Source organism: Macaca thibetana, chromosome 3 (assembly GCF_024542745.1).
Source record: "Macaca thibetana thibetana isolate TM-01 chromosome 3, ASM2454274v1, whole genome shotgun sequence".
Taxonomy (NCBI): Eukaryota; Metazoa; Chordata; class Mammalia; order Primates; family Cercopithecidae; genus Macaca; species Macaca thibetana.
This window is the reverse complement of record NC_065580.1, coordinates 93,447,322-93,464,122: the sequence shown is the minus strand read 5'-3', so window position 1 is coordinate 93,464,122 and position 16,801 is coordinate 93,447,322. Positions and strand designations below refer to the sequence as shown.

At 35.9% G+C, this 16,801-nt stretch overlaps 3 protein-coding genes across 16 annotated transcripts in view; 2 read left to right on the top strand and 1 right to left on the bottom strand.

Moving 5' to 3' along the window:
* The window catches only part of NUP42 (nucleoporin 42), a 1,164,542-nt gene that overhangs the window by 216,346 nt on the left and 931,395 nt on the right, over positions 1-16,801 (bottom strand). The window lies entirely within an intron of this gene.
* Positions 1-16,801, top strand: part of TOMM7 (translocase of outer mitochondrial membrane 7) — a 540,985-nt gene that overhangs the window by 381,218 nt on the left and 142,966 nt on the right. The window contains exon 1 of one of the 13 annotated variants that reach the window (XM_050783155.1): positions 6,254-6,257. The exons of the other annotated variants lie outside the window; for them this stretch is intronic. The gene's annotated coding sequence lies outside the window, so the exon portion shown is untranslated. Of the gene's footprint in view, positions 1-6,253; positions 6,258-16,801 lie in introns of those variants that run through there. 13 annotated transcript variants of the gene reach the window in all.
* HYCC1 (hyccin PI4KA lipid kinase complex subunit 1) overlaps positions 1-16,801 on the top strand; it is a 71,588-nt gene that overhangs the window by 34,952 nt on the left and 19,835 nt on the right. For both annotated transcript variants that reach the window (XM_050783135.1, XM_050783136.1), the window contains exons 4-8: positions 1,355-1,534; positions 2,383-2,463; positions 3,313-3,428; positions 3,816-3,911; positions 15,514-15,630. In XM_050783135.1, coding sequence (XP_050639092.1) covers positions 1,355-1,534; positions 2,383-2,463; positions 3,313-3,428; positions 3,816-3,911; positions 15,514-15,630 — 590 coding nt within the window. The remainder of the gene's footprint in view (positions 1-1,354; positions 1,535-2,382; positions 2,464-3,312; positions 3,429-3,815; positions 3,912-15,513; positions 15,631-16,801) is intronic.

Below are 16,801 nucleotides of genomic sequence, written 5' to 3'. Positions count from 1 at the left end.
TGCAGTGAGCTGAGATCCGGCCACTGCACTCCAGCCTGGGCAACAGAGCGAGACTCCGTCTCAAAAAAAAAAAAAAAGATTTCATAATTTTGCAGTGTTTGTTAGACTATCTCAATTGATTTAGCTTTCTGAGGGATTTAGAGATGAGGGATGTTATGCCACAATTCGAGATTATTGATATGGGTCCACAAAGAAAATTTTAAAAACTCCGCCCTGAAAGCTAAAACATCCCTAACCAGTCATTCTTTCTTCCAGCCACCTCTAACCCCCTTCTTTCAAATTCCTGCGCTGAAAACTTCTCTTGCTATCTCTGAATGGGATGACTTTGCCTCCTGCCCCTCTGTTTTTCTGTTGTCTTTCCATGGCCACACTGGACATCTCTTGGCCTCTAAAGACCATTTCAGGAGTGGAAAAAGTATTCCTTGTGGAAGATTAACTGTCAGAAGTTTATTAATTTTTCAATAGGAAAGACTAATTTGACTTAGTCAATGTTTATTGAAGTATAACTTTTGTTATACCTTTTATAAACAATATTGACTTTAATTATATTCAGTTTACGTATTTTACTTACTTGAAATCAAAACATCCACTGTAAATTAGTTTCTGTTCATTACCATTATTGGTTGTAGAAAATCTGTTTAGTATATTTATTTAAATTTGTTGCCTTAGTGAAGTGTAGTTCATTGGATATATATATAATAAATAGCCTGAGAATTTGCTTGAAAAATCAGTACCTTGTGAACAGTACCTTGTGAATCTTTTAACATATTTGAGTATGACTTGTGTGTGATCATTGTATATGCTTTAAGAGAATACTTACCTGTAAGAGGGTCTTACCTTGCCTATGTGATTTCTTAAAGCCCCTTATAAAGATGCAGTCAGCTCTGTTAACTGGATAATGTTGAGAGTGTGGTGGGAGAGGAAAAGGTTGTGGATGACTCCAAATTATGTTTAAAATAAAATTACAGCAATTTTTAGACTCTCCAGGGCCAATTAGTCATGGTCACAATAGGGATCTAGATCTAGGGGGGTCTGTAGTTATTTAGCCCCCCTACACACCAATCATTGCTGTCAGATGTTGCCTAATTATAAACTCAGGAGGAGGGAGATAGGACAGTAAGTACCCAGGATTCCCATTTCAATTTCTTCAACCCCATAGTCAAACCTTTATATATTGGCATGTGTTTTACCAGGAAGAAAGGATATTTTAGGAAGAAACTCCCTACAACTTAGGTATTTTAAGAATTTAAAAAGACATGATTTTTACCAATCTGAGAAAACCTTTTATACTTCATATAGTAGTTCCATTCAAATACAGTCCAGTTCTTGAATTAACATTTTGTGTTTCTTCCAGTTGCTGGAACCTGTCTGTCACCAGCTCTTTGAATTCTATCGCAGTGGAGAGGAGCAGTTGCTTCAATTTACGCTGCAATTTCTCCCAGAACTAATTTGGTGCTACCTTGCAGTCTCAGCCAGCAGAAATGTGCATAGCAGTGGATGCATTGAAGCTCTTCTTCTAGGGGTTTACAATTTGGTTTGTATTTAATGGAGTTAACAAAATCTTTTTTGAGAAAATCAAATATATAACCTGTGCAACTGCTTATCATTTTAATGAAGCTAGTGTTTGTTTTTTCATATGTCAAATGACTCATAGCCCATTCTTCCAAATATAACTTTCTGGGGGTTGGGAGACATACAAGCATATAGGTAATTATGTAACTATACCTTTATGGATTAATTGAAGGTTGAAAATCGGACCATTTCATTTCTTTTATAGCGATATCTGAAAATATCAGTGTTGCATTTTAAATTTTGTAAACTTAAAGTTCATTGCCTATAAATGATCTGTTTCTGACCTTCACAGAAGGTTTGGGAGAAAAGATTTACTCTAATATTCACCAATTATAGTTCTATAAAATCTAGACTGTCTCCAGCGTGTACAACATTGTTTTAACATATAGCTTGCCTTACTAATAGAGTTTGTATATTAATTAGTATGGTATTCTAGATACTTAAGTTTTGTACCTTTCAAAATGGAAAAGAAATGTGAGGTCATTTTCTTCACATATTTCATATTTAAATGATTACTTCACTTAACAAATATAACTTGTTACATGAGGAAGATCAAGGATTATTAAGACACTATATCTGTATCTCAGCCATCCTGAAAATTATGTTACATATATTTTTTAAGTGGAAGGATGTACAGTTTAACTGCCGGTGTTGATGAATAATAATGGATTATCATGGTTTAAGATTTTAAGTTAAAATTCTTTTCTATTCAGGTCTTTTTAAAAAAATGTTTTAGACTATTTAAATTTAGTTTGTAAATTTATGTGTAAGAAAGTATGTATTTTAATATATTTTCTTTCACTTCTATAGGAAATAGTTGACAAACAGGGACATAGCAAAGTATTGAGTTTTACAATTCCATCTTTATCCAAACCATCTGTATATCATGAAGTAAGTGACATTTTATCATAACAAGTTTATTGACCCTAAGCTTTGACATTGCCACAAGTTATAATCTAGTTATTTCGGAAAAAAAATTGATCAATTTATTAGTACCTGCAAAAGTATAAATACCCGCAAAGTATTTACTATTTCCAAATTGAGAAGAGAAATCAAAATAATTGAACATCAAACTAAAATCTGCTAATAAGAGATCTATTGAAAGTATTCTTTTTGAAATATTTTTCACTCCTCCTGATGGATGGCTACTTGTGTGTGTTGGCGGGGGTAGTGGGGGCAATTGTGTATTTCCATGGTAGAATTTTTGAAATTAAACTAATTTTTATTTCTCATTTGTGGTTTGTTTTAAAATTAGTTATTAAATCTTTGAGCAAAAAAATTGGTAGGCATCCTAAATGTGTTTAAGATATATGATGTTGGCCGGGCGCGGTGGCTCAAGCCTGTAATCCCAGCACTTTGGGAGGCCGAGACGGGCGGATCACGAGGTCAGGAGATCGAGACCATCCTGGCTAACACGGTGAAACCCCGTCTCTACTAAAAAATACAAAAAAAAAAAAACTAGCCGGGCGAGGTGGTGGGCGCCTGTAGTCCCAGCTACTCGGAAGGCTGAGGCAGGAGAATGGTCTAAACCCGGGAGGCGGAGCTTGCAGTGAGCTGAGATCCGGCCACTGCACCCCAGCCTGGGCGACAGAGCAAGACTCTGTCTCAAAAAAAAAAAAAAAAAAAAAGATATATGATGTTCTTCATGGTAGCTATTTTAGTGGTACATATATATTCTAAGTATCACCTTTTCAGTAGAATAGCTTTTTTTTTTTCTTTATTCAAATGTCTTTTCTCTAGCCTTCCAGCATTGGGTCCATGGCTCTGACCGAGAGTGCACTATCCCAGCATGGTTTGTCAAAAGTGGTATACAGTGGACCTCATCCTCAAAGGGAGATGCTGACAGCACAGAATAGGTATACTGTGGGGATAAAAATTCTTATCTTACTCCACTAATTTTTTAAGAATATTATTTCAGTAGATTTATAAATAATGTTTAATGAGTTGTGTGTGACAATTTATTTGAATATTAAGTCATTTTATACAAGAGAAAAATAGATCTAGATTTGTCAATGTGCCTTGCTTCAGGTGTCAGCTGGAACATTGAATTTTAAAGACAGGTTTCATATGGCTGTTACTTGGAAAGTCTTTTTTTCCTTGTAGTTTTTCATTATTGGTGTGCTTATACTGTGCAGGTCTGTTCTGTAAAATTATATCTCTCCCCAAGGAGTGCCCTCTCCCCTATTATAGTTGACTTCTTAGAATTCTAAAGATTTGGTAATATTCTTTTTGTTTCTCTTTAGGTTTGAAGTGTTGACATTCCTTTTGTTGTGTTACAATGCTGCCTTAACCTATATGCCCAGTGTTTCTCTTCAGTCACTGTGTCAAATTTGTTCAAGGTAAAGTAAAATTCAAGTGTTTCTAATATTGAAATATATGAATCTATGATTGCTAGTCTGATACATACCTAAGTTATTTTTGTTTTGTGTAATCATTTGTTTAAAACATTAAATAAGTTAATGTAAAGCTCAGCCTACCCAACACATGGAAAGTTCCCTATAATTGATAGTCACAAAAAAACATGTGCAAAGCTCATGTCTGTAATTTCAGCACTTTGATAAGCTGAGGTGGGAGTATCGCATGAGCCCAGGAGTTCAAGACCAGCCTGGGCAACATAGCAAGACCCCTGTCTCTATAAAAAAATTTAAAAAAAAAGATCAGCTGGGCATGGTGGTGCATGCCTGTAGTCCCAGCTACCTGGGAGGCTGAGGTGGGACAGTCACTTGAGCCCAGGAGGTTGAGAATACAGTGAGCTGTGATTGCACCACTGCACTTCAGTCTCGGTGACAGAGCAAGACCCTGTCTCAAAAACAACACAAACAAAAACAACAAAAACAAGAACATGATGAAGAATGTAAAGATGAATAACATTTAAATTGAATATTTAATCAGAAAAGGATTATAGTATATAGCTAAATGATAGAGCTGTTATGATCTTTCAAGTTTTGGCATGTGGTTGGCTTCTTTTTGTTTGTATTTATATATTTTTACTGTGCTCTGATTTGGAACTAAGAAATAAGTAAGAGATACTGGTTCTTAAACTTTTCTTGTTAAAAATAAATTGAGTCAAGGAGTTATAAACTAAATTATATCCTTGAGTGTAGTATATTCACATTTAAAAAATCCTGATTTAAAACAGTAGTTAATGATACTATATATGGTATTGGTTGAATATGACCAGAATATTAACAATGATTGTCTCTAGTTGGTGGAATTGTGGTTTATTTTAATTTTCTCCTTTGTGATTTTTTTTGTGATTTTCTAAATTTTTGGCAATGTCAATGTTCCTTTTTGAGTTAATAGTTGCAGCACACCAACATGGCACATGTATACATATGTAACAAACCTGCACATTGTGCCCATGTACCCTAGAACTTAAAGTATAATAAAAAAGAAAAAAGAAAAAAAGCAGAAACAAAAATGACAGATTATTGCCCTCGATAATTCAAGTAAATAAGAGATATTATAGAACTAAGGAACTTGTGGAATAATTTCTATTTGAGGAATTTATTTAGAAAATGCAACTTATGGGCCGGGTGCGGTGGCTCACGCCTGTAATCCCAGCACTTTGGGAGGCCGAGGCGGGCGGATCACGAGGTCAGGAGATTGAGACCATCCTGGCTAACACCGTGAAACCCCGTCTCTACTAAAAATACAAAAAATTAGCTGGGCGTGGCGGCGGGCCCCCGTAGTCCCAGCTCCTTGGGAGGCTGAGGCAGGAGAATGGCGTGAACCCGGGAGGCGGAGCTTGCAGGGAGCCGAGATCCTGCCGCTGCACTCCAGCCTGGGCGACTGAACGAGACTCCGTCTCAAAAAAAAAAAAAAAAAAAAAAAGAAGAAAATGCAACTTATCCTGAGTGTATTAGTCCATGTTCATACTGCTATGAAGAAATACCTGAGACTGGGTAATTTATAAGGGAAAAGATGTTTAATGGACTCACAGTTCTACATGCTGGGGAGCCTCACAATCATGGTGGAAAGTAAAGGAGGAACAAAGGCATGTCTTACATGGCAGCAGGCAAGAGAGCATATGCAGGAGAACTCCCCTTTATAAAGCCATCAGATCTCATGAGACTTATTCACTATCACGAGAACAGCATGGGAAAACCTGTCCCCATGATTCAATTACCCCCGCACTGGGTCCCTCCCGTGACATGTGGAGATTATGGGAGCTACAATTTAAGATGAGATTTGAGTGGGGACACAGCCAAACCATGTCACAGAGGGAGGGATCATTGAGCAATACTTAGAAATGAAATGAAAACAAAATAAATAAAAAATCAGAACTTGATACTGAATAGGATAGAAAGCCATGCAGAATCAGCAGAGGAAGAGAATTCACAAGACAAAGGGCTTAGTAGAGAAGATAGAGAAGTGAAGTCTTTCAGTTGTTTTCCAAATTAGAGCATAATTACGTTTCCTAACCTTAAAATATGGTACCAATGGTTCATCTCTCCCACTTACCAAGTCGTTGTAAGATGTTTTTTGCTTTAAATTGTTTAAAGGCAGAAATGTCCAGACTTTTGAATTTCACAGATCTGTAAAATCTCAAAAAAGGTGGAACAGCTGGGTTATTTACATACGTGTTACCAACTTTTTATTTTGCCAAGTCATTATATTATAAATATCTACCATCAACATTATTTAACAAAAGGGAGACTATTTTAATATCAAAAAGGGGGGGGGTGGAAGGGAAGGAAAATAATTTATAAATTAAATTGGGATAAGTTTAGCTTTCCTGGCTTTTCATTTCACTATGGCCTAGTGAAAACTCTTGTTATCGACTAAAATGGGTATAAAGACCAACATTCAGAAATACTGGTTTAAGGAGTAACAATGCAGCAATTTTCACCTCTAGAACTTAGAACACACTGCGAAGTCCAGATCCTACTCTGAAGCAGTATATTAGGTGCTAGGATCCAGGAATGCCTATATATGTATATATTTATATTTTTATGTATTATGTGTAAATGTATTTTTTGAAGCTCCATAGATGTTCTAATACAATGCCCAACCACTCTTGATGTTTCCCTGAAACTACTGATGGAAAAGTTAGAAAAGAACTTGTGTCACTGATTTTTGTCCTAACTCTAATGTAGCACATTCTAATATAATTACGTTTACATTATGAGTAGAAAATTGCTAATATACCAGTTTTACCTGACCAGGGAACTGAATAATTCTTCAACAGAGAATGCAAGTAAAAACTGGCTTTAAAAACAAAGAGAAACAGATTATTTAAAAACTCGCTGTAGGATTTTGGCCAAGGAAGTTTTGGTAGAAATAGATCAATCTGTGCCACAAGAGAAATTAATTTCATATAAATGTCTACCAGATTTAAAAAAAAAAAAAAAAAAACAAGGGTGGGGGAAAGATCTAAGTAATTTAAAAGACTTAAGCTATCTAAATAATGCTAACTCTTAACTACAATGCCTTACATTTGAGGAACTCTATCAAATTTATCATTTCTATCATTTTTAGTTATTTATGTTTTTAAATTTTCATTTTAGATTCCCTATTAACTGTATTCTCAATGATAAAATCCAGTTATTTATTTCTCATACCTACTGGCTTTCTTAATTGTTTATCAGATATTCTAATTAGGAGGTTTTGTACATTTTTAAGATGAGTAGAAAAGAATTAGAAAACACTTTTGTTAATCAGGTTAAGCCTAGTTCATATCTATGGAAAGAAAATTGGTTACAGAACTGTGGTGTAAGTAAGTTAGAAAACGGTTATACCAGTTAAAGTATAAGAGCTTCTTAATGATCTTAGCACCTATGCTGGTTTTCCTGAAGATAAAAGTGATCCCACTGTTATATGGGCCATCTAATCCTGTTTGCCATGTGATAGTTGTTTTAGATTGCTGCTGAATTTGGTTGATGATTATACCAAAATGATTGGGTCATCTAGGAGGAAGGATACATAAATACAACCAGAAAAAATTCATGGGGTATATGAACTAGATTCAGTGACAAATGTGTTTCATTCTTTTTTTATCTTCTGATTGTAATTAGTTATGAAAATAATTAAAACAATCTTGAACACTTCCCACCCTCCACCTATGCTAACATAAATTCATTCTACTGAGCAAAAATCTGTTTAGTTACTATAAGCTTTGCCTTCCTGATTCAGATTGATTGATGGCCAGCTTGATAGCCTCTTTTCCTCCTACGTATTGTGTGTGAACAACTTGAAGAAGAGATCCGACGGCAAGCAAGAGCTAAACTGAATAAGCTATAGTCAAGAAGCTTTTGTTCTCTGCTGGTACTAAACATACATGGCTCTATGAAAAGAAATATACTTACCAATGCTACGAATAAGTTTTGATAGTATATATCAGAGTCCTCTAAGTTTGAGGAAATGATTTCTTCCTGTTGGATATTTAATACAAGGCTGTTTAACAAATGGCTTATCTTCTTTTTTGATGTGGAATATAAATATTAAGAATGAAACTATGCTCAGCTACTAAGTTGAATTCTCTCCCATTGTCTAAGGGACAGCTCTGATTTTGTTTAGCTAGTGAGTCATCTAACTGACGAACCTGGATATGGATAGCTGTGAGTTCCTGATCAGTGTATTTGTTTCTGTGTACCTGTAATGAATCCCTGCCTCTCTCCTCACTTCTAGGTCAATTTTTCTGACCACCTGAATAGATTGTTTTCTGTCAATTAAGGGCACCTTTGTTACGAGTAAGCCATTTTGCTCCTGACTAATAAAATTTATATAAATATAAAGCACTTAATGCAGCATCAGCCACTTTGTTATCATCTAGTAAATGACAGCTGGCATATTATTGTACTCCATCAGTGAGCACACACATTCACTATGGATGCATATAAGGCATTGCTTTTTTTTTTTTCTCACCTGTTTGCTATGACTGTATCAACAATTCTAGAGCATATCTGATATTAGGTCATTTCTAGTTGAAAGAACCTATGGCAAATTTTTCAATTGCTTGTTATTTTGTTTGGAAACTAGTTTTTACCAGTATCTAAATTTTGCCCATCCTTCACAACCCAACTAAAATAATCTTTCCTCCAACCATGTGAGCATGATTTTTGTGTGTGATCTTCACTTGAGAAACATGACAGGAGATGCAGACTTTATTAAGCTCTTAATTTCAAAGAGCAGAACAAGCAGGACAGAAAAGTGCTCATTACTAATCAGGCAATTCTTCCACTTTCTCTTTTCTCCTTTCCCCTTTTTCTATTCTCCTGGACTTTTCCTCTCCACTTCTCTCGGCCCCTCTTTTTTTGAGATGGGGTCTTGCTCTGTTGCCCAGGCTGGAGTGCAGCGGCACAATCTCTGCTCACTGTAACCTCCACCTCCCAGGCTCAAGCAATTCTTGTGCCTCAGCGTCCTGAGTAGCTGGGACTACAGGCAAATGCCACCATGCCCAGCTAATTGTTTGTATTTTTAGTAGAGACGAGGTTTCGCCATGTTGCCCAGGCGGGTCTCAAACTCCTGAGCTCAGGCAATACGCGGGCCTCAGACTCCCAAAATGTTTACAGGCATGAACCACCACACCCGGCCTGTTTCGCCTTTTCAGCCAAGTTTCTACTCACTAGCCTGATGATCTGAAGATCCATCTGATAATAATGTTATATTATATATAATATTATAATTATTTATTTATAATATATTTATATATTATATATAAATATGTATATCTGATAATAATAACCTTTCTTTTCTACTTTCGGTTCTGGTCTATCATGAATAAATAAACTCACTGGAATGGGTCTTCCTAATCATTGTATGGTTTGTAACTGAGGCTATGTTAACAATCTCAAAAGTTTTTTTTAATTCTAAGAATGAAACACATATCTCTCACCAGAGAATGAGAATCACAGCAAGAGTTTTTCTCACTTACAAATTGATGCCAAGAACTTCTCCAAGAAATATATTGACCAAATACACCTTCCAGAAGGGATTTTATTTTCACATGCCTTGTGAATTTGGCAGAGTAAACTTAATACAGACATGGCTGTTATGGTACTCAGCTGCTCTTTTGTAAGGACATATCCTTATGTTTGGATTTGTGAAGGGAAATCAAAGAGCTTCAGGACATAGCCCTGATGAACAGAGGAACCAGGAATTCATGTGGCATATAGCTTTATTGCTTTGTTTTGTTTGGCATTTAAGTTCACTAAAGGGTATATGGGCAAACAATATCCTTGAAGATAGGGATCAGAAAAAAACTTAATTCAGAGAATTCTTAAGTACCAAAATAAAGGAGTAGAGAAAAGAGATGCCATTACCAGTTAATGATGCAGAGGGATAGGACCAGACTATTTTGGGTCTCAGCTCAAATGGTACTTTGTTGGAGAGGCTTTCCATGACCATCATTCCCAAAGTAGAACTTTCCTGCCCTAGTTTATTTCCTTGTAGCACTCATAACACTATAATTACCTTGTTTGTTCTTTTGATACAGCCTGTCAACTGCTAGAAACTTCATGAGGTCAGGAACTTTGTTTTGTTCACTGCTGTATCACAAGAGCTTAGAAGTGCCTGGCATATGATAGAACCTCAATAACTGTTGAATGAATGAATGATAGATGAGCTCTTCAGCTCAGATTTATAATTTGATAAGTAGAGTTAGGATTAAAGGAAATAATTGGGTTTTTACTTTTAAAAAATCTTTCATTGGTAAATAAAATCACCAGTTTTAGTTTTCTTAGTTATAAAACATTAACCATTTGCATTTCTGAATAAATGTTTAATTTCAGCCTCGAATAAATGACCACTTATTTCTTCACAAGTAGCTAGTATAGAAAATGAGAGAACCTGGAATTTTATTTCCTTTGTATATCTTTCACATGTAGTGTTGGTATTTGAGAGAACTGTCTCTGTAATTCTTACATAAAGTAAATTTAAAAGATGAGTGACCATCCTAGAGCCATGCAAATATTTTTTTAAAGTTGTATAGTAACAACAATAATTTATCTATGTTCTGAACCCTATACTATTTCCTTCCTGATTCCTAAACCTGTATATTTAATCCAGGAATATCTCTGTCAACATGTCCCATAGATACCTTGTAAATTTTAGGACTCTTCCTGTGGCAGACAACTGATATCTACATCAAACTAAATTATACCAAAGGGGCTGGATGCAGTGACTCACCCCCTGTAATGCTAGAACTTTGGGAGGCCAAGGAGGGTGGATCACTTGAGGTCAGGAGTTTGAGACCAGCCTGGCCAACATGGCAAAACCCGCCTCTACTAAAAATACAAAAATTAGCCAGATGTAGTGGTGGGCGCCTGTAATCCCTTCTACATGGAGGCTGAGGCAGGAGAAGCGCTTGAACCTGGGATGTGGAGGTGGCAGTGAGCTGAGGTCATTGTGCCACTGCCCTCCAGCCTGGACAACAGAGTGAGACTCCATCTCAAAACAAAACAAAACAAAAAAACAGATGTTTGAACCTAGGAAGAGCAGTCATGGAATTGGCCTCAGGATGGCCAGATGGTGGCTCACGCAACCTCCACCTCCCGGGTTCAAGCGATTCTCCTGCCTCAGCCTCCTGAGTAGCTGGGATTACAGGTGTATGCCACCATGCTGGGGCAATTTTTGTATTTTTAGTAGAAATGGGGTTTCGACATGTTGGCCAGGATGGTCTTGAACACCTGATCTTGTGATCCATCCGCCTTGGCCTCCCAAAAGTGCTAAGATTATAGGCGTGAGCCACTGTGCCAGGCCCTTACATTGTCTACTTTTAGTGACCTCAGTAGAAAGAGCTTCTCCCAGTTTCAGTATTAAAAACATCCAGCAAAGGGTGTGCCAGCCTGAGACTTCTACATACCCCTTTGGGGCCATGTTGAGTAATATAATTGTAAGAGTACTCTATCAGGTTAAATATTGCTTTGGTTGTATTAACACAGACAAACAATGATAACTTAAATAAAGTAGATATTTATTTCTCTCTCACATAAAAGTCCAAGCTGGTAGGTGGTCTAAAAGGTAGATTGCTTGCATGTTTCCAGTGTGTTCAAGTTCCTTCTGTCTTGGGATTCTGCCATTCCCTATGATATTTCTCTTGTTGGTATGGTCTCAGATCACCACTATTACATCTGCTTTCTATCCTGCAAGCAGGGAGAAAGGGAGTCAAAGGCATGTAGCTGCTTTTTAGGGGTATGACATAGAAGATTTTTAAGGGGTGTGACCTAGAAGTTTCACCACTTTGGTTAATATACCATTGTCTAGAACTTAGTCACATGATCACATCTAAATGCAAGGAGAACTAGAAAATGTAGTCTCTAGTGGAGCAGCTGCCATTCCTAGCTAAAATTGCTGGGGGAAAGGAAGGGAGTGTGACTTATATGTATGTATTATTAAAAATAGATATGGAGGTAGCGACCTCTGTAATAGTTTCATTAGCAGCCTCACCATAATCATGTGATTATTCTTGATTATATAGGGAAAGACTAGTTCCTAAAGGGAAGAGGGATGGCAGTGCTTTTAATAGAAGATAGGGATGGTGGCATGGCAGATAGGGATGGTGGCATGGCAGGCAAAATTGATACTATGTCACGCTACCTAAAAACCAACATATCTGAAACAGTATATTCCCGTATTCCTATTTGTTCTAACCCAGTTAATGATACCATCATGTGGCCAGCTATTCAAACTAAATGTGGAAATAATTATCTACTCTTCTTATTTCTTTGGTCTTACCTTCTTTATACTTCCTAGATATGACTGCAAACCTACCCTTCCTCCTTCTACCCACCATTTTGTCTTGTCTTCAGTCCTCCTTCATCTTACTACTGGGATCCTCATCCCACCCACATCCAGTTTCAGTGAACTCTTCCAATATAGCCAGAGTGATGTTATCAGAAGACCAATCTGATTTTGGTACTCCTTTGCTTAAAACAAAACAAAACAAAACAAAAAAATCTTTAGTTGCTTACCAGTGTCTACGTGGTAAAACCTAGCAGGTTATAAGATACTTATGATCTGGCTACATGATGTGATGAGCTTCTCTAGTATTTCCTAGTGTCCTAGCCCTCCATCCTGCTAAAATGTCCACAGTCTCCTCAATGTCATGCTGTTTCATCCCACCTCTGCCTTTGAACTTTCCTATGTTTTCCACTTGGAAAAATATCACTTTTTCTTCAAGACTCAATTCAAAGGAATCTCTTTTCTGAGAAGTCCTCTCTGACTCTCCACTTCTTCCACCTGAGTTTACCATTCTCTCCTTTACCAGCTCTTGAACATGTTCATTGAAAATATTTGCTTACTACATAGTCTCCATGATTAGATTGTGAGTCCCTGTGGGAGCTACATCCATCATCTATATCTCTAGGGTCTGACACAATATCAGTCTTTAATTAATATTTACAGAATGAATAAATGAGTTAATTAAAAATTTCTTTCATCCATTGGTTCTCTATTATTTACAACCATACAACCATCCCTAGCATAAAAATGTAAGGCGTAAGAAAGTAAAATATTTTGTTTGCTTCTTTAGTTAATAAGAGTAAAAGGAGTCTCTATTCTAGTTTGGGCATACATTTTTGTAAATTCAAACAAAACTTGAGTTTGTTTTATTTCACATGCAGCTAATTTTTCTATTTCCCTGCTTACTTTTTACTCTTGGTTCTAAAAAGTTCTGGGATCCTCTGATATTAAATGCATTTATGTGGATCTTTTAAAGTTGTCTGAATTAATAACATTCTTGGGGAATATTTTTGAAATGGTCTGTGGCATACTCGGACATTTTAAAGTGAAGGCTTAGATTCATTGAGTAGAGAAAATAACTTTAGTTAGTTACTCTAACTCTAGTTAGAGTAGAGAAAAGTTCTAGGTAGTGAGTGCAGGGGAAGAGTAAGTAAATAATTACAATCTATTGGCTAGCACTATATTAAGTGAAGCTCATATTATATCAAGCATAGAATATTATGTGAAAGCATTTATTTTCTAGTAAATTTGTTTATGAAAAATAAAAATGTACTGTTTATTTTAGAAACAGTGCATGCTGACCAACATGGTGAAACCCCATCTCTACTAAATACAAAAAAATCAGATGGGCATGGTGGCGCAGGCCTGTAGTCCCAGATACTTGGGAGGCTGAGTCAGGAGAATTGCTTGAACCTGGTAGGCAGAGGTGGCAGTGAACCAAGATCATGTCACTGTACTCCAGCCTGGGCAACAAGAGGGAAACTCCGTCTCAAAAACAAAAACGAAAAACAAACAAACAATAAAACAGTGCATGTTGGTCAGAAAGTTCAAAAAATACATGTAAATATAAAGAAGAAAACAGATCTATAATCCCACAGATCAGAGGTAACTATGACTTTTTAATGTTCTTTTTGCAGTGACACACACTGTACACCTATTTGTTTATTGCAAAATGGGATTATGCTGCATCTGTTGTTTTGGACAGTTTTTTCCCTGTCATTTAAATAGATTTTCAAAACATTATGTTTAATTTCTATAGTATTCTCTGAATGATTTATATAATTGGTCTCCTGTGTTGGACTTTTAGGTTGCTTCCTTTTCATTATAATAAATGCTCCTTAACTTTGGTACTCCTTAAATATTCCTCACTATAATACATATTTCTGGAGCTGAGTGTGATACTTGTAATCTCAGCAACTGGGAGGCTGACATGGGAGGATCATTTGAGATCAGGAGTTCAAGACCAGCCTGACAACATAGCAAGACCCCATCTCAAAAAAAATATTTTTTAAGCAGCTAGGTGTGGTGACATGCACCTATACTCGGGAGGCTGAGATGGGAGAATTGCTGGAACCCAGGAGTTCAAGGCTGCAGTGAGCCGTGATCATGCCACTACACTCCAGCCTAGGCACACAGCAAGACCTTGACTCTAAAAAACTAATAATAATAATAAATAAATATTTCTTTGCTTTTTATTTTTAGTTTCCATGTCTTTTTTTATTTTTTAATTTTTTGTACTTTAAGTTCTGGGATACATGTGCTGAACGTGCAGGTTTGTTACATAGGTATACATGTGCCATGATATAAATATTTATTTACGTGTCATTTTGTTTATGGTAGTTTCTTGAAAAAAAAAGGTAAAATCTATTGATCTTTCTTTAGGGTTCTACCTTTGGTGTCATGTTTAGGTAGCGTGCAAAGAGTATGTATCTATTTGCCTGTTTTATGTCCATTGTGATTTTTAAACATTAAGAGTTATAATCTATCTGAAGTTTATTATGGTTTACTGTATGAGGTTTGAGTCTAATTTATAGATTTTTTTTTGGATCCTACAGTTTGTGTCAAGAACTTTATCAGGAATTGTGGATCATACCACACATCTATTTATGACAGTGCCAAGTTTCTTTTTTCTTTCTTTTTTTTTTTTTTTTTTTTGAGGTGGAATCTCACTCTGTCACCCATGCTAGAGTGCAGTGGCTCGATCTTGGCTCATTGCAACCTCCACCTCTCAGGTTCAAGTGATTGTGCTGCCTCAGCCTCCCTAGTAGCTGGTACTACAGGCACATGCTACCACGCCCGGCTAATATTTTGTATTTTTACTAGAGACGGGGTTTTACCATATTGGCCAGGCTGGTCTCAAACTCCTGGCCTAGGTGATCCACCTGCCTTGGCCTCCCAAAGTGTTGAGATTACAGGCGTGAGCCACTGAGCCTGGACCATGCCAAGTTTCATATAATAGGTTTAGTGGTACCCAAAAATCATTGATAATTGATTGACCAAAATTACTGAACTAACCAGTGAGTGAATCTGGTTCACTTACTCTATGTATCTACATACCTCAGCTTTATATGTTTTTTCCTGGTATAACTTACTCAGGAATATATTACAGACAAATGTTCTGTTTGGAAAGATTCTTTGTTTCATAAGTATTAGGTTTGTTATGAAAGTGTACCTAGTACATTGTTGGCTTATAAATGTTAAAATAACTTACCTAAATTTTTACCAATTTTACAAATACATTTATTTTGGTTTTTCTAGAATCTGTGTTTGTGGATATCCTCGACAACATGTAAGAAAATACAAAGGTATAAGTAGCAGGATACCAGTTTCTTCAGGATTCATGGTGCAAATGTTAACAGGGATTTATTTTGCCTTGTAAGTATCTCATCATATGCAAAGTAAACCTTTAATTTCTTTGGAAAATTATAGTCTGTTAATCTATTGTCACTATGTTATAATGTCAATAGATAAGTGATTTACATACTTTTTGTGAAAGAATATGAATGAATATCTTAAATAGTTTTATTTAAGGAAGATATTCATTCAAATTCTTTATTTTATTAAATAGTTTTAATACTTTAAAACTATTACCTTAGTTTGAAACATATCTTTTAAAGTTCTGATGAATTTTTAACCAACTAAAACACTTTATCATCTTTCTTAAATTCAAGGATGGAATGAAAATTAGTAACACTTAAATATATTCATAGTCTCTTTCTTCATTTTTTTTTTTGCTATAATTTCCAAATAGCTTTTTTTCCTCAAGAAATATCTTTTCCCATTGCCAGAAACTTTAGCTCTTAAAAAACATTTCAGAGCCTCTTTGATTAGAAATAGTTTATTATTAGCTTTTTATTAGTTTCTAGTATTGGTGCTCAGTCTCAGTCTTACCTAATGACTTGGGTACTAGTATTTTTCTTTGAACCCTATCCTTTATTTTATAATTCTCTTATTATACATGTCTCATTTACTTTGTATTATATTTACTTGATACTTTTAATTTTCTCTAGTAGAGTATAAACTTTTTGAAGGCAAAATTTATAAACTTCGTAAAGGCAGAATTTATCGTCTCTGGGCCCAATCTGGCCTGATGCCTGTTTTTGTCAAGTTTTTGCAACACAGTCATGCTTGTTTGTTTATGTATTGTCTATGGCTGCTTTTGTGTTGCAATGGCAGAGTTGAATAGTTGAGACTGTATGGCCGACAGGCCTAAAATACTTGTTGTCTGGCTCATCAAGAAAAATTTTCTGACCCCTGTGTTAGACCATTAATATTGTCCCACAGTTCTTGGATGCTCTGATCTACTTTATTTTATCTTTTTTCTTTGTGTTTCAGTTTGAGTAGTTTCTGTTGGATATATCTTCATGTTTACTGATTTTTTTCCTTGACTAGGTCAAGTCTAGAAAGGAGACCACTGAAGGCATTCTTCATCTCTGTTACTGTGTTTTATTTCTAACCATTTCATTAGACTCTTTCTTGTAGTTCCCATCTCTTTGCTGAAATCTTCATTTGTTCATGCATGTTGTCCATCTTTTCCACTAAAGCC